The sequence below is a fragment of the Diabrotica virgifera genome, chromosome 3 (assembly GCF_917563875.1).
Source record: "Diabrotica virgifera virgifera chromosome 3, PGI_DIABVI_V3a".
In the NCBI taxonomy this organism is placed as follows: Eukaryota; Metazoa; Arthropoda; class Insecta; order Coleoptera; family Chrysomelidae; genus Diabrotica; species Diabrotica virgifera.
In genome coordinates, this window is record NC_065445.1 from 209035014 (window position 1) to 209059397 (window position 24384).

The 24384-nt window shown below is 32.4% G+C and overlaps 1 protein-coding gene across 3 annotated transcripts in view; it reads right to left on the reverse strand.

Moving 5' to 3' along the window:
- LOC114339590 (uncharacterized) overlaps positions 1-24384 on the reverse strand; it is a 243711-nt gene that overhangs the window by 166837 nt on the left and 52490 nt on the right. For 2 of the 3 annotated variants that reach the window (XM_050645838.1, XM_050645840.1), the window contains exon 3: positions 7404-7741. In XM_050645838.1, the coding sequence (XP_050501795.1) occupies positions 7404-7741 (338 nt within the window). Of the gene's footprint in view, positions 1-7403; positions 7742-13808; positions 14059-24384 lie in introns of all 3 variants that reach the window. The other variant, XM_050645839.1, reaches the window with a different exon arrangement.

The following is a 24384-nucleotide window of genomic DNA, read 5'->3' on the forward strand; positions in this document are numbered from 1 at the left end:
CTAATTTGGTGGACGATTTTTGAGTTGTCTTGACGTTGCCTAGGCAACCTTAAGCGTTGCATAAGACAACTGAAGCGACTATAAAAAGTGCCTGCGTGCAATGGTTGCTCAAAGAGTCGGACTGGTTATGTTTTTTTACCTATATAAAAAGTAAACTATTTTGACATCATATCAGGTATTTAAATTTATATAATTACATAAATAAGGACTTAAACAAAATTACCTGATGTGAAATTTATAAACGCATCTCAGATTACCGTCAAATATGGATATTCCACCTTTAAAAAACACACGCGCTCATTTTTTATCACCTTTTTAACAAAAAATATGTGAATTTAAAAAATCTAATTTTAATATAAAAGCAAGAATTTATGTTAAAGATGTTTTGTATAAATTTAATGTATTGTTGGTGCTTTTAAAGGTATTAGAAAATGCCTGCATTTTTTATATTTTGTGTTTTTATTTTCTTTACATCCCAAAAAAACCAAAATGGTGCATTAAACAACATTACCAATATTACTTAAAATATACCTTATTACCAACCATAGACGGATGAGACAACCGAGAAGTCCAATCGCCGACCAAACACGGCCTGGACCGACTATCCCAACCACTTTAGAACGCACTCTCTTATTGGGTGACAGAGGTCATGTGACCAGTGCAATGAAGTGCATCATTCTCCTTAACAGCGTTGCCACATTTAGTAGATATCTACTGTTTTGGTATATTTTTGATATTATCTAAAAAATTCTAGTAGGCAATGTTTTTTATTAGATGTTTGGTATATTTCAATATTTTGTTATCACTAAAATAAAATTTGCTTTTTAATAGTATTCACCCCATTGCTAAATTAATTTTCAGACATTTTGTTACAATTTCCCAATGTCATTACCGAAAATAAGATTCAGGACGTAGATGATGATAATAGATAGACAGAGAATAGACAAGGCGGAAACGGCGGGTTCGTTGGGAAAATATTCCCATGAGATATTTTTGCATAATCACATTCGTGAGACATCCCAGAATAAGGTTCAAGAAGTCGCCCACGAGAAAAGTGGGCCAATTTTTTTTTAACAATTTTTTTTTAATCAAATTGCAAAAATAAATATTTTGGCCCGGGCTAATTTTTTTTAGATTTTTTGGACCATTCTGGACAAAAAAGGTCTCTTATAATTTTTCTCTAAAGTTGATCTTTTTCGAGTTAGAAGCAAGTTAAAATTTGAAAAACGCGAAAATGGCCATTTTTAAGGCTTAATAAGTCGGTCAAAAATTATTATTTTGAAAGTCAGAAAGTGACTAAATCAAAGTTTAAAGTCACCGTTACACGATCCCGAAGCATTTACAGCCCCGCACACGTGAATGGCGCTTATTATTAGCCGTGTTCGTGCTGCATGCCCCGAGTATGCCCAGAGGGAGAACGCCTGCGCATTACGTTTTCGGAGGGCAATATTCGACCTTATTGAACGTCCAATTTTGTAATGCGCAGGCGTTCTCCCTCTGGGCATACTCGGGGCATGCAGCGCGAACACGGCTAATATTACTTAAAAATAACAGCTTAGTAATAAAATAATGACGAAAATTTCTTCAGGATCTTGTAGGGGGGAGCTTCAAACTTTGATTTAGTCATATATTGACTTTCATAATAATAACTTTTAACCGAGTTATTAAGCCTTGAAAATCGCCATTTTTCGTTTTTTTTCAATTTTAAATTGCTTATAAGTCGAAAACGATCAACTTTAAAAAATTTTTAAAAACCTTTTTTGTCCAGAATGGTTCAAAAAATTAAAGAAAAAATTGTTCGGGCCAAAAATATTGATTCTTGCAATTTGATTAAAAAAAAAATTGTTAAAAAAAATTGGCCCACTTTTCACTTGGGCGACTTCTTGAACCTTATTCTGGGATGTCTCACGAATGTGATTATGCAAAAAAATTTCATGGGAATATTTTTCCCTTCGAACCCGCCGTTTTCGCCTTGTCTAGAAATGAAACTGGTAAATACCAGATCTAAATAAGGAAATCTTCATATAATTGGTTTGGAGAATTTTCAAAATTATTGTAACGCTCGGTTTCATAATCAGTTTTTTAAATTTTAAGTAAGTTGGTACCTCTACCTTTATCACAATTCATATATGGGTAAATGTCAACTTTAAAGTGAACTTTACTTAATGTTTACTTATACAGCCGGTTTCCGAAACGTTATTCAAATCTCCGATCATCTAATCGGCTGTCAGATTTGATCAACTGTTAACCTGTGATGGGTTTCTCAAACGCCAATTATTGTAAAATTGCATGATCATAGATCATGTAATCGATGATCTGATACGATTTGGTAGCGATACTGTCACAATTGGCTGTTATCCTTCAAAATTTCAATTATATTAACCTCTAAATCCAAACTTGTATCTTTAGATTCTAAAGGTGCATTCTCTCTTACGTACTGTCACTTTTGTTTGGAGCAAGAATTGAACGAGAGCATTTTAAAAATGAGGCTAGGTTATGTGACGGGAGTTGGAGATATAAAACAGTTTATTTATGATCTATAATATTTTATAATCGTATTTTCATTTTTGGTCTATATATTTACTTTTTATATTTATTTTTAATTTATTTACCGGCTGTTTTATTGTCTTCAAAGTTAGCTGCTATAATTTCTCACACGTTTTCCCTCTTATTTACATCGCTATAATCATTATGTTCTGCTTTTTAGAGCTCTGGCCTCTCAAAAAATAGCTCTATGAGTCTAGCATCCTTGTTATCTTACATTTTTAAAAGAAAAAAAATATAAATTATATAATAAAATATAAAAAATGTCCGAGATATCCATGTTCTGCAAGTTAAATAAATATTTTAAATTATTTCTTCCATAAAAAAATCTTATTTTTATTGAATAATATGATATATATCATTTATATATGTATTATTTGACAATTTTTTCCCGGTATTTGTTAATTACAGTAATTAAAAAACTAAAAAAACTCTTAACAGCTCGTTAATCGACGGATAGTCGCAGATTAGGTAACAGTCCATTTTTACCGCCGTTTGACAAGCGAAACTGGTTAATCGACCTTTCGTAGACTCAAAACACTCATGATCGGCTGTTAACTAACGATTAATCTTTTGTCAGGTGATCGACTATTGTTAAAACTAGTTTGGTTGACGTTTCTGGCGCATTTAATCTATTGTTAATCGTCGATTACATAATTTTTGAGATGATCATCCTTTCGGAAACCGGGCGTAAGTTGATTATGAAATCGGGCGATTTTGACAGGTAACCGTTAACACAGATTTTACTGTATTTACAGGGCCTAAAAAGAATCTACTGATTTCTATTGATTTTTTGAAAGCAAAACTACTATCCGCTGCAAGATAATTCGGATGGAATTCAGACAAAATATGTACAAAAAGTACATATTTTGTCGGAGTTTCAGCCAAATTATCTTGCAACGGATATAGTACTGAAAGAGTAAGAACTGGCCTGGCAACCCTGTCTAGCAAAGCTGATACAAAGATTAGAGCTTATCAAATCTACTGATAAAACAATGGACAATGGAGAAACCAGCTAATAAAAAACAAATAAACAGGTTGTTAAATAAATCGAAAATTTCCAGCAAAATAAAATATAAAATAATAAGAAAAAAGTAAGGTTATAAAGTAAATTCTTTTTTTGCTCCTGAAGTTGCCGTAAACGTGTCACATATCTATAGAACTATACGTAAAGGCCCTGTGGTCGTGAGAGACAACTACCTAGTCGGCCAGAAAACCCATGGGCGTAAATTAGTTTAGCATTATAACGTTTTTAAGTAGTTGCGATTGTTGAAAAAACTTGACTGTGATATGTAGTTGTCACGCAATAGTAATAACTTAGTTGCCCATATAACTAAAGATATTACTTAACGTTGTAACATCGTAATGTCAGTCGGGTTAGGGGTCGTTGGCCGAAACAACTGAAAATGCTCTCGGGCAACGTTATATACAGTGCATTTGTTTGTACTGACAACCAATGCGTCGAAAAATTGCTACTTGGGTATGTTAACCATAAATAGAATTTAAGATGAAAGGTGCAAAATGTCACTTGTCAAAATTTTCAATGCGTTTAAAATCCTAAGAAAAATAATAATTATTTTTGAAAAATTTAAACGCAGACCTACAGACGACGTTATTACAGAGGGCTGAAATTCCCTTATAGTCCAGAAAGCCACTGCGCATTCGCTAGGAAAAATATTCTAATTCGGTTTTCTTGCACAATCTTACTCAAAAAGGACTCCTTTTAACAAATTTGCATGTTGCCAGGACCAAAAGGTGGACAAAAATTTTTTAAAAGTTTTTTTTTTATTTTTCCTAAAATAATTTTTTTTTATGGAAAAAAGTTTTTTTAGGTTTTTTGGATCATTCCAAACAGAAAAGGCCTTTAGTGACTTTTCTCTAAAAATGATAGTTTTTGACATATAAGCGATTAAAAATTGAAAAATTGCGAAATCGGCAATTTTTAACCCTCAAAAACTATGTGAAAAACTGAAAATTTGAATGTTGCCAAGGTAGGTAGATATTCTTTAAACATCGATTGATGAAATCCCGAAGAGTTTTTTGCAATACAATTTTTAAAACTCCTTTGTTTTTTAATTGCTAATCAAGCGTGCGCGACAATATTTTCCACCGACAGTATGGTGCAAATGAAAGGAATAAATTCGTTATTTCGTAAACCGGTGCCTTTAAGGAAAAATCCCGAAACAGGTCGATTTTTATTTTTAAGTTATGATATTGTGGCATATATGGTATACTAGTGACGTCATCCGTCTGGGCGTGATGACGTAATCGATGATTTTTTTAAATGAGAATAGGGGTCGTGTGGTAGCTCATTTGAAATGTTCTTCAATTCTCTATCCAGTAATGTAAATATTTACATAATTATTTATACAGGGTGTCTTTCTACTTCTTTTTTTGTCAAATAATTTAACTTAATAAAAAAATTTTGGATACCTTGTATAAATAATTATGGAAATGTTTATATTACTAAATAGAAAATTGAAGAACCTCTCAAATGAGCTAGCATACGACCCCTACTCTCATTTAAAAAAATCATCGATTACATCATCACGTCTAGATGGATGACGTCACTGGTATACCATATATGCCACAATATCATAACTTAAAAATAAAAATCGACCTATTTCGGGATTTTTCCTTAAAGGCACCGGTTTACGAAATATCGAATTTATTCCTTTCATTTGCACCATACTGTCGGTGGAAAATAGTGTCGCGCACGCTTGATTAGCAATTAAAAAACAAAGGAGTTTTGAATATTGTATTGCAAAAAACTCTTCGGGATTTCATCAATCGATGTTTAGAGAATATCTACCTGCCTTGGTAACATTCAAATTTTCAGTTTTTCACATAGTTTTTAAGGGTTAAAAATGGCCGATTTCGCAATTTTTAATCGCTTATATGTCAAAAACTATCATTTTTAGAGAAAAGTCACTAAAGATCTTTTCTGTTTGGAATGATCCAAAAAACCTAAAACAACTTTTTTTCATGCAAAAAAAAATAATTTTAGGAAAAAAACAAAAAAAAAACGTTTAAAAAATTTTTGAGCACCTTTTGGTCCTGGCAACATGCAAATTTGTTAAAATTAGTCCTTTTTGAGTAAGGTTGTGCAAAAAATCCGAATTAGAATATTTTTCCTAGCGGATGCGCAGTGGCTTTCTGGACTATTAGAATAATTAAAAATTTTGTTTTGAATGAAATACATATTTGCAATTAAAAATCACACTAAATTTTCTTTTTTATTTTCACCCTTCTAACTTGTTAAAATAAACATTATAGAAGTTTTCAGAGAATTTTTGGCCCTCAGTAATAATGTAATCTTTCATTCTGCGTTCAAATTTTTCAAAAATATTTATTAGTTTTCTCAGGATTAAAAATAATGAATGCATCGAAAGATTTTGACAAGCAATATTTTGCGCCTGTCCCCTTAATTAAGGTAATCGAAACTTCTTAAATATTCATATTCTACGATCAGATTAGCACAACCAAAGGTTATGCATCGCAACCATGCAATACACTTCCGTCCACACTGAACGGACAACGCGTACTGAGAGGGCTAGAGATACGAAATAATCGATGGGACTATTGATTGTTATCGATAGTTCGAATAATCGAAAACTATCGATAGTTCTGTCAAACTATCGATAGTTTTCGATAGTGAACTTCCGTCTCCGCTCACGCCCATCCACCGCTCATCTTGAGCCCAGCCAAGCCGCACCCCAGTTGTTTTGTTTACTAACAGTTTTACGTTATGGTTATGGCTAGCTGTTTGTTAACTGATTTCACAAATTACAATTTACATGTCCTGTCCTCAGCTGATCGCTTATTGAAATTTAGATAGTGTGTTCTAGAGTTCTGTGTGTGTCCCATTTTGTTATTTTAGATTGCTGATTTGTATAAATCAATTTTATATTCAAACAAAATGCAAACAAAAACAACTTATAAAATAGGATTTCTAATTGCACTTCCATAATGTACGATGAATATTATAGTATGGGTTATGTTGTTCTTTAAATGAAAACATAATTCAATTCAACGTTTTACTCTTTTCAATGATCTTAATATAATTATAATATTAATTTGTATCAGCAAAGACAACACATACAATTTTATAGGTTGATTTTATATTTACAAAAATATTTAATGTCATTTGTCAAAATAAATCATCTGTCATCACTCATCGGTGACATCTGTGTGTGAATACGAAACCACTATCGAAAACAATCGATAGTTATCGATGGTCGAAGACAAAACATCGATAATTATCGATGGTGTCTACTATCGATTGTTTCGTATCTCTCAGAGGCGCCTTCGAGCCCATGAATTTTACCGAAACCGATCGGATCGGCTCCGAGGCTTGTTCGCCCGAGGCAGCGTGCGCCCGCACAACCCCGAGGCACGTGCACACCGACCGAGCAGATTTGGATCTCGAGACGGCCTCGCCAGAGCGCGCGGCTGGTGGAGACGCGGCTAATAGCGAAATAATGAGGCAACTTGCCATTGAAATTTAATATTTAATACCAAACAATCTTCAACTAACATTACTGTATTTTACGATGACATCTCGAACTATAATACTTCTTCTTTTTCATCGAGGGAATTTTTCTATGGGGGATCAATTTTACGGAACTGTCGTAGCAACATTTTATAATCCGTTTGGATCATTTTAAAATTTTAATAAATATATACCATCTTAATAATTATAAGAAGTTACTACTTCATTGTTAGTTTGTTTAAGCTATGGTATATAGCCAATCACTTTGAATTTTGGTTTAAAACTTACTTATATTTTCAAAAAAAAAAACCTTACACACAATGTGGTAACAAGGATTTTTTTTGAAAATATATTAAACTTTACTTACCAGCTATTAATGCAATGAAATTGGGGTAACTGTTTTGATCTACCTTGTGGTAAGGTATAAACTCTGTAAAATTATTGGCCAATAGAAACTTCTTTGTTAATGGCATTTGTCTCTCAAAATTCAATCGAGAAACAGCATCTATAAGCATAAACAGGACACTTAGGGGTCTTTTCTTCGCTTCTTTATTAAATTTTTTAAGTTTTTCTTCCACAGCTTTAGTTATTACTATTGGGGAATGAGCATTTTTAAATGTTTTTTTATTGGGTAATTCGCATTTTACCGAAACGATGTTTCCTTCTAGAGCCACTGTTGAATTGAATGGGTGACATTTTGAATATCTAAAATTATTAAAACTTTGAATATAATTAAAATAAGGATTGTATGTGATGGTGTAAAATGACAAATATACACTTTATCAGAACAAAGGTACACTACATTAATAGTCCATTAGTGTATTCATTCACGGTAAAATATTGCAAAACCTCCGAATTTTAACGAACCGCTTGGATTGACATGAAATTTGGCTTACGCAGCCAACATGTCAAAGAAAAAAAATTGATATTGTGCCGATGTGTTATTTTGTCCTGGGGGGTAAGTATCATCCCTTCTCGGGTGTAAAAAAATAAACGTTCAAAATAAGTCCAGAAGTGGATAAACTGACTAATTCTAAACATCTATTGTTCTAAATTTTTTTCAATAGATCAATATTTTTTGAGTTATTTGCGAGTGAATATGTTTCTTTTTTCAACAAAAAAACTCGTTTTCGTAACTTTTTTTAAAGTGGTTAAAAAAGCTTTATTTTTGTTTTCTTTTTAAGTTTCTAGCATGCAAAGTAAGTAAGTTACGATCAAAATAAAGTTGGTCTTTTTTTTAGAAAAAAAAAGATCGTAAAAATCACCCTTTAATTAGTATTCCAAATGAAATTATTCGCTATAGCTTCATAGGTCACTTTACCTATGTATTGATTATTTGGTCTGTAAGCTTCATCGGTTCAAAGTACTTATTTTTGAAAGGTCTGTAGTTGAAAGGGCTTGAATGAGTCACTAATCTCGAATGTCTGCTAATTTTTAAGGGCCATATCTTAACCAATTTCTGTCTTAGAGAAAAATAAAAAATCTAAGGTATTCAGGAAAGCAAAACCTATATTATTTTACTAGTTTTATCTCTTTTTATTTCACAACGTATTATATTTTGCATCTCTTGCGTTATTTTGCTGGTTATTAGCGTGATCATTACTGCATAGTGTACCTATATATTGCAAATAATAACCGGCAAAATAACGCAAAAGATGGAAAGCAATACGTTTCGAAATAAAAAGAGATGAAACTTGTAGAGGTGGGAAATTATCGGTACCAACCTACAATTTACATTACCACTATGGATAGTTTCCAACTTTAGACGTTAGCTAGTAGACTTCAGTCGTAATAGGGCATTCCAACATGCTGTCAAAATTAAATTAAATTAAACTAAATTCCCAGCAACCCTTTTGACGTCGTCTGTCCATCGTGTAGGTGGTCTACCTCTACTTCTTTTGTCTGCTTGTGGTCTTCACACTGTAATTTTTTGGGTCCACCTCCGGTCCTTTATTATGGCTACATGGCCTACCCAATCCCACTTTAGCCATGCTATTCGCTCTATGACATCTCTGACACTTGTCCTTCTTCTGATTTCCTAGTTTCTCACCCTGAGAATCGGTCCAAGTAGTGACCGTTCCATTCTTTTTTGCTCCACTCCACGTTTGGTTGCTGTGGCCAGGGTTAACGATAGTGTTTCGTCGCCGTAAGTCAAGAATGGAAGATCACATTGGTTGAACGTCTTGAAGATGTCTGATAGAGCTCCATATGCTGCACATGCTAAGGAGATTCTGCTTTTTATTTCGGCAGTTCGATGGTCTCTGGCAATTTGGATTTCATACCCTTAGTACTTATATTATTTATGGACCAATGCCATTTCTTTTAAGTCGACTTTTGGATTTTCGGTTGGCATCAGGTTTGTCATGTATTGTGTCTTTCCAAAATTTATGTTTAAACCAACTTTCTTACAGGCGGCATCTAATTAGGTAAGTATAGTTCTAATTAGTGTTGCCCAAATGCAAGACCAAGACGAGACTTGGACAGTCTTGGTCTTGGTCTTGCACCAGTACACCTGGTCTTGGTCTTGGTCTTGGTATTGCACTCCCAGTCTTGGTCTTGGTCTTGGTCTTGCAGCAAGAGTCTTGCAAGTCTCGCAGTTAGCCACTAGCATATTGCTATGTATTAATAAACAACCCACATTAGGTGGGTTTGAACCCACGATCTAAGCTATCCCTGCCTATACTCTAACTAACTGGGCTATCTACCATGTCCCACGGGAGTCAGTCTGTTTCTTAATAAACGTTTGTATTTAATAACCTGACATATGCTAAAACATGGTGAAAACACAAAAAAACAAACAAATGACATAAACTTGACTGTATTTGACTGTCTAGAAAGGGATTGATGGACTCTCACATTAGGTATATGAAATTAAATGGAATAAAAGAGTTCCACAATTTGCCATTTATTCAAATAAAAAAGAAAAAAAAATACAAATTAAATTACAGTACAGTACGCAATAGCTTTGACACTATTATTAGTTGATAATTTTTGTTTGCTATTAGTTGAAAATTTTAAGATTGACTTTTTTTTAACAAGAATTAATACAAAGTAATACACGCAGTTTAATTAAATAACATTTATACAGAGTAAGTTTTATATATGGAACGCCTCAAATATCTCGGAAACGACTTGAACGATTTTTATAGAATTTGGTGGGTAAAGGTCTTCTAATGCGGCCGATATTATAGTGGTAATTACAGATTATTGCCATAGCCAGATCTTGCGTTTTTTGAAAATATAATGAAATTTCATATTTTGAATAGAACACCCTGTATATTTTTGCATTTTGAACCATAATAACTACTAATTAATTTTCATGTAATATTTCCTATACCGAAATGCCGTAATTTCTGAGTTATTTCTATATTTATTTAAAAAAAAATTAAACAAATTATAAAAATCAATTGTTTCAGCCCTAGCAGACTTATTTTAGGTTCTTTGAATCATATGGAGCAAAAAAGGTGTTTTGTAGTTTTTGTCTAAAGTTATTCGTTTCCGAGTTATAAACAATTTAAAACTGAAAAAAATCGAAAAATGACGATTTTCAAGGCTCAAAAACACAAGTAAAAAATATTATTTTCGAAATCTCGAAGTGCATAAACTGAAGTTTAAACTTTATTTATCAGTTGTCGATAAGTAATTTGTTTATTTCATTTTAAAAAACATTGTTTTTTAGTTTTTAATGCAGCCCGATCGCCCATCCTCTCATAAGTTCTTCATTAACAATAAAAAAAAAACAATGGCAAAATCACACATCGGCCAATATCTCTTTTTATATAATAATAAATATCTCTTTTTTTGAAATTTGAAGGATTTGTAACATTTTACCGAGCGCGAATGGACTATACAAGGTAGCCATGCATTATCTTATTTAGTGCTTTTTCAGCAAAAAATTTTGTTTGGCCGATTGATCTAATATCTAATTGCCCGCCCTGCAAACAGTTTATAAGTAGACGTTTAGTCTTTACGATATGGATAAGGAAAAACAATTGAGTGGTTGTCCGTAACAGTGCATATGGTATTCGTATTATATTTTTATCACCTTATAGGCGACATACTTCATTAAAAGTTTCAATGCGATATTATTATACTGTCGTGTCGTGTCACCCAACACAAGAAGATTATTTTATGAAAGGTTGCTATTCTCAAAATCTAGACAATTGCTCAATTGTAATTAATTTTGGAGCGAAGGCGTCGTCTGATATTAGGAAAGAACGAAATATTTTATTTTACATTGTATAATAATTTATTATGACCTCTGAGTACGTATCCAATAAATAAGTGTACATATTTTTAATTCGGTATTTATGTTCATCGTATTGTTCATAATGCGGATAAATCCAATTTTCCAAATTTTTGTTACATATTTTTTTGTATCTCATAGTCTCTAAGCGAACCGAACTAATATACAGGGTGTAACAAAAATACAGGTCATAAATTAAATCACCTACTCTAGGACCAAAAATAGTTCGAATGAACCTAACTTACCTTAGAAATATGAACATAAAAAAAGTTACAGCCCTTTGAAGTTACAAAATGAAAATCGATTTTTTCCAATATATCGAAAACTATTAGAGATTTTTTATTGAAAATGGACATGTGGCATTTTTATGGCAGGAATATCTTAAAGAAAAATTATAGTGAAATTTGTGCACCCCATAAAAATGATATGGGGGCTTTATTCCAAAACTTTTTTGGTTCTTAGTATTTTTTCGACAAGGCAGTTTTTATCGAGTTGCGGCTTCTTTTCTAATATGTTTACGTAGAGATTTTATGGGGGTTTTGTTCCTTTAAACCTCCCAAATGGTTGTGAACGTTCCAATTAAACTATTACTGCGATACCATTAGTTAAACACAGTGTTTTTAAAACTTTTTTTGCTTTGTATTTTTTCGATAAGGCATATTTTATCGAGATGTGACTTCTTGTTTAATATGGTTCAAAATATACCTAAAAATGTAAATCATAAATAAATTTTCCTATTATTGTCAAATCTCCATAATCGTACTTATCCATATCACAGATGATCAAACATAATATATGTGGCCATATACAAATATGTGGTGGATTTGACAAATAATGACTTTTCGAAAAAGTACCAAGAGGCAAAGAAGTTTTTAAAGCATTGTGTATAACTAATGGTACTACAATTATAATCAAATTGAAACGCACACAAAAGTTTGGGGGGGTTTAAAGGAACCAAACCCCCATAAAATTTTTTTGCGTGTCTAAATTTCACTATAATTTTTTCTTAAGATACTACTGTTATAAGAATGCCTTATGTTCATTTTCAATAAAAAATCTCCAATAGTTTTCGATATATTGGAAAAAATCGATTTTCATTTTGTAACTTCAAAGGGCTGTAACTTTTTTTATGTGCACGTAAGTTAGGTTCAATCGAACTATTTTTGGTCTCAGAATATGTGATTAAATTTATGACCTGTATTTTTGTTACACCCTGTATTATTCCATAAAACGACACTCAAACTGCAAGACGCAAGAGTCTCGCAGGCTTAGTCTTGTTCTTGCTCAAGTCTTGCACGGTCAGTCTTGGTATTGGTCTTGTTAAAATAAGGCGGTCTTGGTCTTGGTCTTGCTAAAACGCAAGAACAAGACCAAGACTGCAAGACCAAGACCGATTTTGGGCAACACTAGTTCTAATCTCTTATATGTAGGCCGTACATCAAAGAAACATGAAACGTGAAAGATGAAACGCGAAAAATGAAACGTGAAACATGAAACGCGAAATAAATAAATTGTGAAACAAAATAGATATAACCATCTCGTGTGATATACTAATCAAACAAAAAATAATAAAATTTGTATAGTCGACAATGGAAAGTGATGACGAGGTCGATGCTGTCGTGCCAACCCTTTTATTATTATCTAAGGAAGGCTGCCTATCAAAGAAACGTGAAACATGAAACAAATAAATTGTGAAAAACGAAACCGTTTCATGTTATATACTAATCAAATAAACAAAAATAAAATTTGTATAGTAAACAATGGAAAGTGATGATGATGAGGCAATTGCTGTTATTGCAACTCTTTTATTACTGTCCAAAAATTATAAAGATAGTACATATTTGTTTACAAACGAATTAAATAATCATCTTACCAAATTTCAATCATTTTATAGAATGAGAATTCAAACATTTCAATTGTTTTATTGTGGGTCCTGGCTTAAAGAAAAACGATATTTTCTTGTTATCGTCTATTCAAGTACCTACATCTCCAGGTTATAATAATTGTACAATTCTTCGTTCTGATCCACCACAGAAATCAATGCAATATTAAATTCTTGGTTGGCATTCATTTTACGCACGTAATTAATTGTCCAAAACATTGAAACTGAAACCGAAAAATAGAACACGACCTATTTCATGAAACAGGTTTCAAGAAGATAAAAATGTTTCACGAGCATGAATCACACTCGTTTCATTGGTAGGCAGACTTCTATTTGCTTAGCAGTGTTTTATTTCCATGAAACGTCTTTCACGTTTCATATTTCATGTTTTACGTTTCATGTTTCTTTGGTGAGATTATGTCGTCTGTGAATCGTAGTTGGGAGATCCTTTTTGCCGTCGACATTTATTCCTTTGGCGTCTCACTCCAAATCAACAGGCTAAAGTTTAAACCAAAAAGGTGTTACAAAGGTGTTCAAATCCTACTGATATGACAAAAAGCAAATTAAAAGTTACTAGGACACAATTTTAGGAGTGGGCTGATTCTTATCAAAAGATTACATGAGGCAATTAAGCCGAAACTTACTCTATACCAACGTCCGGTTCAGCTTTACTTCCCTTTCTGGTTACATATTTATAACAGCAATCAATCTTCTCAGAATTTAGGATTGTTCTATCAAGATGGAGGTAGGCCGTATTGTTTTCTACAGTGGTGTAAGTCAACAGCTGTGAATCGTTGCAACTAATGTAATTTAATTTCGTGTGATAGGGCTTGACGTCCTTCGAAAAGACAGGGAAGTCAGGAATTTTGCATTTTTCATTGTTGATAATAAAGTCTAAAAAACAATTAATCAACATAATTAAATACGCTAAACAGCAAAATTAACGCACCACCTTAAAAATGGGATATTTTTGATGTCTTGAATTTCCTAAACGTGTTGTCCGGTTCGATTGATTTTTTTATTATGTTATAGCTAAAGTTCGGATTATAAGCATTTTGCGTTTTTTTGCTATTTTTTGCTTATAATTAGGATTTTTAGTAAAAGTGCTTATTTTAACGATATGTTGCTTATCTTTGTTTATTTTACTTCTTATGATAAACTATAGTTCATACAGTGAGCACGTAAAGGTTGGAATAAATTCATTTTCTCGAGAATGAACGATTTTGTAAAAAAATTCCAAAACACATTTGACATATATATCATACTAGTGACGTCACCCATCTGGGCGTGATGACGTCATCGATGATTTTTTTTTAATTAAAATAGGAATTGTGTGATAGCTCATTTGAAAGGTAATTCAATTCTCTATCCAGTAATATAAACATTGACATAATTATTTATACAGGGTGTCCAAAAAAAAATTTTTAATTGAATTTATTGACATAAAAAAAAGAATGTGTATAATTTATTTAATTCAAAGTACATTTTACTGCTATCAGAAAACAGGAAAAAAATGTTTATTTGGCAAATAAATATTGTTTTTTGCTTAAATTCAATATTAAAGCCGCCACGAACCAGCCTCGTGATAGTTTGAACATTTAATTTAAGCAAAAAGCAATTATTCTTTTTTAAATAAACGTTTTTTTCAGTTTTCTGAGAGCAGTAAAATGTATTTTGAGTTAAATAAATTACATACATTCTTCTTTATATGTCAATTAATTTAATCCAAAAAAATTTTTTTGGACACCCTGTATAAATAATTATGTTATTGTTTATATTACTGAATAGATAATTGAATTACCTTTCAAATGAGCTATCACACGACCCCCTATTCTCATTTAAAAAAATCATCGATGACGTCATCACGCCCAGATGGGTAACTAGTATGATATATATGCCAAAAAGTCCTAATTTAAAAATAAAAATTGACCTCTTTCGGGATTTTTTTCCAAAATCATCCATTCTCGAGAAAATGAATTTATTCCAATCTTTACGTGCTCACTGTATATTCCTGTCTTAAGCAAAATTCAATGAAGTATACAGAGGTATAAAATTGTAATAATTCAATAAACCATAAGAATTTTAATCCCTTTAGCTTAGGAGCTAAATGAAAAAACCCATCCTTATACGACCTGTCCATGTAGCATATAATGAACTAGCAACAGCCCAAATTTATTATACTGTTGTAAAGTACTTTTGCTTGTAAAATCACATTATGTAGATGTTGAAAGAACTTTTTTTGCGTATAAAATATATGCCTACAGATAAAAAACATAGCTTTTTAAAAGAAATGTTTGAAAAACATATTATTGTTTTGTGCCCTAATGGACATAAATAAAAAATATATTAATATGATAATTATTTTTCGATTTTTTTATTATATTATAGTTTAACACTTTTGTAATTTTTTATTTATTGTTAATAATAAGATAATTAAAAATAAATGTAATTTAATTTTAATGTCCTTTATTCATATTTATATCATTATATCCATGTTTATTTACAGGTTTTTTTTTGCATATTATATTATATTATATTATATTATATTATATTATATTATATTATATTATATTATATTATATTATATTATATTATATTATATTATATTATATTATATTATATTATATTATATTATATTATATTATATTATATTTATTATTTATCTTACTTATTTCATAAAAACTTTGCTTATTTTGTGAAATTTTTTGGTTATATAAGTGCTTATTTTGACCTTTCTGTCATGCTTAGATATAATCCTGACTTTAGATATAGCTTTATTCTTTACGAATATCCATGTGATAGCATTGTTGCTAAACAGGTAATTGTCATTATATACCGGGTGTAACAATCATGCTGTGTTTGTTCCTCAAAGTTCAGAATACCCTCTGGAATATTCTACACATATAAAATATTTAAATTAAAACCATATTAAAGCCTTAGACTTTTTTAATATTCTGTTTTTTAATTCATTCGCTTAAGTTGAATAATAAAAAGTTAGGTACATTAACAACTATCCATGTTTTTCATTAGTAAGTCCTCATTTTCTGCTTAGTTTAATAAAAAAAGCCTAAAATAGGCTATGAGAAATAACCAATATAATAGATGTCAAATTGCTAACAGTCAAAAACAGTTGTGAAAATTAGTAGATTTATTATTTAAAGTTTCAATTAAGTGCGTAATTTTTTTCTTGTTTGGTAGAAATGAAACGTGCTATAAGGAATTTGACCCGTAATGAGTGGCTTTAAGCAGTGACCTTTCACAGCGAAAGACTAAGCTACCATGCTATCAATCGAAAGTTATGGGACTTTCATATTAGACAAGGGGAAAACGGCGGGTTCGTTGGGAAAAATATTCCTATGAGATTTTTTGCATAATTACATTCGTGAGATATCCCAGAACAAGGTTCAAGAAGTCGCCCACGTGAAAAGTGGGCCAAATTTGTTTTAACATTTTTTTAATCAAATTGCAAAAATCAATATTTTTGGCCCGGACAATTTTTTTGTAGGTTTTTTGAACCATTCTGGATAAAAAAGATCTCTTATAATTTTTCTCTAAAGTTGATCGTTTTTGAGCTATAAGCAATTTAAAATAAAAAATAAACGAAAAATGTCGATTTTCAAGGCTTATTAACTCGGTTAAAAGTTATTATTATGAAAGTCAGAAAGTAACTAAATCAAAGTTTAATGCCCCCCCCCCCCCTACAAGATCCTGAAAAATTTTCTGTCATTATGTTATTACTAATCTGTTATTTTTAAGTAATAATATTGAGCGCCATGCACGTGGTAGGCGGCCGTAAATGTGAGTGAAAGTAAGATGCACAATTGGACTGTCGGAGTGGCATCTCTCTCGCACTCAGCATTTACGGCCGGCTACCACGTGCATGGCGCTCAATATTATTACTTAAAAATAACAGTTTAGTAATAAAATAATGACAAAAATTTCTTCGGTATCTTGTAGGGGTGGCATTAAACTTTGATTTAGTCACTTTCTGACTATCATAATAATATCTTTTAACCGAGTTATTAAGCCTTGAAAATCGCCATTTTTCGTTTTTTTTTCAATTTTAAATTGTTTATAACTCGAAAACGATCAACTTTAGAGAAAAATTATATAATACTTTTTTATCCAGAATGGTCCAAAAAACCTAGAAATAAATTGTTCGGGTCAAAAATATTGATGTTTGTAATTTGATTAAAAAAAATTGTTAAAAAAAATTTGGCCCACTTTTCACGTGGGCGACTTCTTGAACCTTATTCTGGGATGTCTCACGAATGTAATTATGCAAAAATTCTCATGGGAATATTTTTCCCAACGAACCCGCCGTTTTCGCCTTGTCTATATACATAAATTTCAACGCTTTAGAGAAATTAGCTCCTACATCTGACATTCAGGACAAGGTAGACCTTGACGAACGGTTTTTCAACATACGTAGAACGACTTTATTTAATGTAGGCTCTATTATGGTTTGGAGAGGAATTTTTTACCAGCGCGGAAAGATATTGTTAGATATGTTAACCATAACCTTCGATTGATAGCATGGTAGATTAGTCCTTCGCTGTGTAAGGTCACTGCTTGAACCCACTTATCACGGGTCAAATTCCTTGTAGCACGTTCCATTTCCACCAAACAAGAAAAAAAATTACGGACTTAATTTGGAACTTTAAATAATGGTAGGGGAGCCCAAGCGGGGATTTTTGCAGTTACTCGAGCGCGTCAGATTAGCATATGGGAGAAACCTGGTACCCTGCAGATGTACCTCTACCATATATTGGCTCTTAACACAAGGGAGTTCGTTAAGCGGGGCCCGAAAAAAAAAAAATCTATCCTTAAAAAAACTCGAAATTGTCAGATTAAGATAAGGTAAGTTAAGTACATGCAAAAGAGTGTATATTTCAAAAATCTGACGATTTGAGCCGGGCGTAAGGAAATATGTGAGTCCCAAAGTTTCACAAGAAAAAAGCGAATATTTCGCGAAATGAATGACAGATCGAAAAACTAAAACATATGTGCCCAATATTTTTTAAAAATCTATCGAATGATACCAAACACGACTTCCCACGGAGAGGGGTGGGGGGTAAATTTAATATTTTAAATACGAATCCCGCGATATTTCGCGAAATGAACATCAGATCGAAAAACTGTAAAATACACTTATTCAATATTTTTAAAAAATCTATCGAATGGTACCAAACACGACCCCCATGGATGTGGGGGGGGGGGTTACTTTAAAATCTTAAATAGGAGCCCTCATTTTTTATTGCAGATTTGGATTCCTTACGTAAAAATAAGTAACTTTTATTCGAAACATTTTTTCGAATTATGGATAGATGGCGTTATAATAGGAAAAAACGATTGTTGGAAATGGAAAATTAAATTAAAAAATGGCAAGCGCCCACTAAAATGGAAAACTTTACTTAACTTTTTTTGGTTTTAGGACATACTATTCACAACCCAATAGGTCCCCAAAGCGCTCGAGTGACTGCACATTTAGCATACTTTGCTCCCCTACCATAATAAATCTACTAATTTACACAATTGGACATCTAATATCAAATTGTTCACTTTTCATAGCCTACTTTAGGCTTTTTTTATTAAACTAAACAGAAAATGAGGTTACAATTTTATTGATGAAAAAACAAGGCTAGTTGTCAACCTACCTAACTTTTTTATTATCCAACGTAAGGGAATGAATTAAAAAACAGAATATTAATAAAGTCTAAGGCTATAATTGAGTATTATTTTTTTTTGTTTTATGGCATAGACTTGGGTGTCAATTAGCCAGTCACAACTTTTCTATTCATACATAAAGAAGGCAATGAGGTCCTTAGAGTTCCATAGCAAACTCTTCCACAGCTCTCTACTCAGTTCAAAAGCTGCAGCTGGCCGCTATGGACTGTCCAAGTTGCTCACCACATTTTACCATTATACATATTCTTCTTCTTCTTTTTTCATATGAACATAATATATCAAATTTTCGGGATTAAAAGTTTAGAGGTTAATTTTAGTTTCACAGATAAATTTCATTAAACAATCATATATATTTTTGCTATTCAGAGACAATAGATGTATTAATTTTAATATTTTATATATGCTAGAATATTCCACATGATGTTCCGAACTTTAAGGAAAAAACACAGTATGATTGTTACACCCGGTATATAATGACAATTACCTGTTTAGCAACAATGATATTACATCGATATTACCTACCTATGGATGGATCTCCGGCTAAAGTAACAACAGAAGAAGGTAGCACAAAATCAATTGCAATAGAAACAGGAGTGCGACAAGGCGATTCCCTTTCAACCACATTATTCAACATAGCAGTAGAAGGAACAGTTAAGGCTAGCAAAATTAAAGGAACTATAGCCCACGCCTCAACACAAATAGTTGCATAATATGCAGATGATTTTTACTTCTTATGGGAAGAGACAAGAAAAGATTAAAAGAAGCAGTAACAATCCTGGCAAAATAAGCACGGAAAAGAGGTCTAGAAATTAACGAAGGAAAAACAGAATATCTATTCTGCTCTAAAAGAGAAGATAACAGGACGAGAGAAATCAAAATAGAAAACTACACTTTTGAAAGAGTCCAACAATTTAAATATTTGGGAGTAATAGTGAATGGCCAAAACAAGAGAAGTGAAGAAGTAACGGAACGAATACTAGCAGGCAACAAAACATACTGGAGATATCATAGGCTTATGAAGGACAAGAACTTATCCAGAAATACAAAACTGAAAATATACAGAATTACAATCAGACCAGTAGTTACGTACGCAGCTGAGACAATGTGCCTCACGGAAAAAGATGAAGAATAATTGAGAATATTCGAAAGGAAAATCCTCAGACGAATTATGTGCCCAATAAGAATGGACAACGGAGAAATGAGAAGAAGAATGAACCATGAACTAAGAGACATAATGAAGGGAGAAGATATAGTTAGATTTATTAGAGCACATTGGCTGAGATGGCTGGGACACATAGAGAGAAGGAAAAAGAGAGAAGAGAGAAGATTATCAGATGGAAACCAGAAACTGAAAGACCAAGGGGAAGACCCAGAGAGAGATGGGAGGACCAGGTCATGAGAGATATCAAAATTCTGGAAGTAAGAAACTGGAGGGAACTATGCACATATCAAAATGAGTGGAAGAAAATTGTAACGAAAGCCAAGTCATACAACAAACTTTGACAACATACAAGTGGAATGCGGAGTGATTCACCGCAATAAGCGAATGAGATAGCTCTAAGTAAGAGCGGGAAACATTCCACCCGGAATGAAAAGCCCTGATGATGATGATTACCTACCTAACTTTTTTATTATCGAACGTAAGCTAATGAATTAAAAAACAGAATATTAAGAAAGTCTAAGGCTATATAGTGTAGGAAACAAAGGTAGAAGCTTGCAAAATGGACACAAGTCCGGTTTTATTTTTTTTCTGTTATATCAAGGGGTGCTTATTATAAGACTAACTTTTTCTGAAAAAAATTCGCCCCGGAACCCCCCTTTTCACCCCTTTAAAGGGGGTAATTTGTGGTTTTTGCGGAACGTAGCCCTTCCTGTACCCTTTACAAAAAATTTTTTTTATAGAAATATGAAGAGGACTATATATTCTACGATTTATTTCGCGACAGCATATGTCTATCATCCACCGTTTAGCGGGGGTGGCGCCCCAAAATTGACAAGTTTTTAAAAAAGATGTTTTAAAAAATATATATTTTTCCCTAACTGTAACGGAAATTAAGAAGAAATCCTACGGCAATTATTCACAAATAAGTGAGTGATTTTTTGGTATATGCTTCACTTAAGGGTAGTTGCCCTATTTTTAATTACAGGGTGTTACATTTTAAAAAAACCCTTTTTATACCATCTGAACCGTTTATGCTAGAGTAAAAAGACCTACAGCGATTACGCATGTACTGGTGCTGTTTACAAATTTGTATAATGCACCCCCATTTTTTCCCCGGAACCACCCCAAAAAAAAGAATATTTAATAAATAAAATGATTTTCTTGGAATCCTTCACACACAATGCCCTTTATTATTATGTTTCATATATCATTTTATGCAGGTTATTATTACCCATGCATGGACACCAGAAGCGATTTCCTAGTGCAACCCCTGTAGCCAAAAAAAAAATAAATAAAATGGGGGGTTGAAATTTTTTTTGTTTCTTGCTTTTTGATCTATATCGACATATGCTTCATTAATAGAGCTTTTCAAAAATATTTATGGTTATTGCAACATTCCTGCGGAAACCACCCCTATCCTTGAAAATATACTGCAGAAACTAGCCCTATCCCTTGGCGAGCATGTTTTTACGATTTTCTCATTACCTATGCATTCTTTGTAAACAAAACTTATACAAGGTTAAAGACTACTATTTACTCTAAAAATTAGGTCCTATTCATTTTTTTCGTATAAGCAACCGTTACGGCACAGTGGCGCCGTAAACCTCATATATGCTTTGGCGGGCTCCAGTTTTTGTTTTTTTTTCGTCATCTGTTCGTTTTATTGATAAAGTACTTATGTAAAATAAAACAACACAGTGTAACCTACAAATTATGGCCTATGCACATTTTACAATCTTTCCGCCCCAAAGCCACAGTGGTGGCCCAAAATCAATTTTTGCATATTTTCGCCACCTACACGTATTTTATTGCATTAATGCTACCTTAATAGCACAATATTTACCCTTAAGTGGTCGCTTAGCAGTGGCGGATCCAGGGAGGGGTGATGGGGGTGATCACCTCCCCCCCTCTCAAACAAAGTAATATTATATTCAAAGATTATAAAAATATTAATTTATTTTTATAGAAATTTAGCCAATTGGCACTCCCCTCTTAACGATGCTGGATCCGCCACTGTCGCTATAGCATAAAAAGTACGCCATTCTTATAAAAATAATAATATAATATACGTATTTCTATAAAAATAAATGAATATTTTTATATCTTTAAATATAATATCACTTGGTTTGAAGGGGGGGTGATCGCCCATATCACCCCTCCCTGGATCCGTCACTGCTTAGCGACCACTTAAGGGTGAATATTGTGTTATTAAGGTAGCATTAATGCAATAAAATGCGTGTAGGTGGCGAAAATATGCAAAAATTGAATTTGGGCCACCACTGTGGCTTTGGGGCGCAAAGATTGTAAAATGTGCATAGGTCATAATTTGTAGGGTACACTGTGTTGTTTTATTTTACATAAGTACTTTATCAATAAAACGAACAGATGACGAAAAAAAAACAAAAACTGGAGCCCGCCAAAGCATATATGAGGTTTACGGCGCCACTGTGCCGTAACGGTTGCTTATACGAAAAAAATGAATAGGACCTAATTTTTAGAGTAAATTGTGGTCTTTAACGTTGTTTAAAACGATAAATTTTGTTTAAAAAGAATGCATAGGTAATGAGAAAATCGTAAAAACATGCTCGCCAAGGGATAGGGGTAGTTTCTGCAGTATATTTTCAAGGATATGGGTGGTTTCCGCAGGGATGTTGCAATAACCATATATATTCTTGAAAAGCACTATTGATGAAGCATATGCCCATATGGATCAAAGAGCAAAAAACAAAAAAAAAATTTAACCCCCCATTTTATTAATTTTTTTTTTGGCTACAAGGGTTGCACTAGGAAATCGCTTTTGGTGTCCATGCATGGGTAATAATAACCTGCACAAAATGATATATGAAACATATTAATAAAGGGCATTCTGTGTGAAGGAATCCAAGAAAATCACTTTATTTATTAATTCTTCTTTTTTTTGGGGTGGTTCCGGGGAAAAAATGGGGGTGCATTATACAAATTTGTAAATAGCACCAGTATATGGGTAATCGCTGAAAGTCTTTTTACTCTAGCGTAAACGGTTAAGCTGGTACAAATAGGGGATTTTTAAAATGTAACACCCTGTAATTAAAAAAAGGGCAATTACCCTTAAGTGAAACCTATACCAAAAAATCAATCAAATATTTGTGAATAATTGCCGCAGGATTTCTTCTTATTTTCCGTTACAGTTAGGGAAAAATATATATATTTTTAAAAACATCTTTTTTAAAAACTTGTTAATTTTGGGGCGCCATCCCCGCTAAACGGTGGATGATAGACAGATGCTGCCGGGAAATAAATCGTAGAAAATATAGTCTTCTTCATATTTCTATAAAAGAAATTTTTTGTAAAAGGTACAGGAAGTGTTACGTTCCGCAAAAACCACAAATTACCCCCTTCAAAGGGGTGAAAAGGGGGGTTTCAGGGCGAAATTTTTTCAGAAAAAGTTAGTCTTATAATAAGCGCCCCTTGATATAACAGAAAAAAATAGAACCGGACTTGTGTCCATTTTGCAAGGTTCAACCTTTGTTTCCTACACTAATAATTGAGTTTTTATTTTAATATTTTATATATGCTAGAATATTTCACAGGGTCCGAACTTTGAGGAAAAAACACAGTATGATTGTTACACCCGGTATATAATGACAATGACCTGTTTAGCAACAATAATATTACATCGATGTTCTTCGGACAACAGGTTTAGGAAATTCGAGACATCAAAAGTGTCCCATTTTTAAGGTGGTGCGTTAATTTTGCTGCTTAGTGTATTTTAAATTATAAATTTTAGAAGGAATTCATTTAGTTTAGGGGCCAAATAGAGATCACCCTGACCTTTTCAAATCTGATGGGTAAACCCAAGTATTTCTTATATATTTTTGGTTTCTGATTACGAATTTCGAGGGTGGATTTCGATACGAGTGGTCAAAAAATTGATTGGTTTTAAGGCTCTAGCTCGTAACCTAAAAAAGTTAAGACAAATTTTTAAACAAAATTTGTTCTTTAATAAAAAAACAAAGAAAATGGCATTTACGAAACTTAAATCCAATAAATAGAACTAGTCGGGACATCTTACCGGAATATAGGCCAGTTAAAAATTCACCGAAATTTAATTCTACATACTTTTAGATATTTTTTTACCGATTTGCTTCGACGAAAATTTTCCTCGGAAAATCCGGGTTGTCCCAACAAAACCTTTTATTTTCAACCAAAATTTTAGACATGCAATGATTAATCAATAATTGAATAACTTTGTAACATAAAAGCTTTTTTGGAAAAACTTAACTCTGAAAATATTGCCGCACGAACAAATTTATATCTAATATAAGAAATTATTGCAAATCGTGTTTTCAACAATTTTAGTCCTTACACATTTTGTCGGAATTTTGAAAATG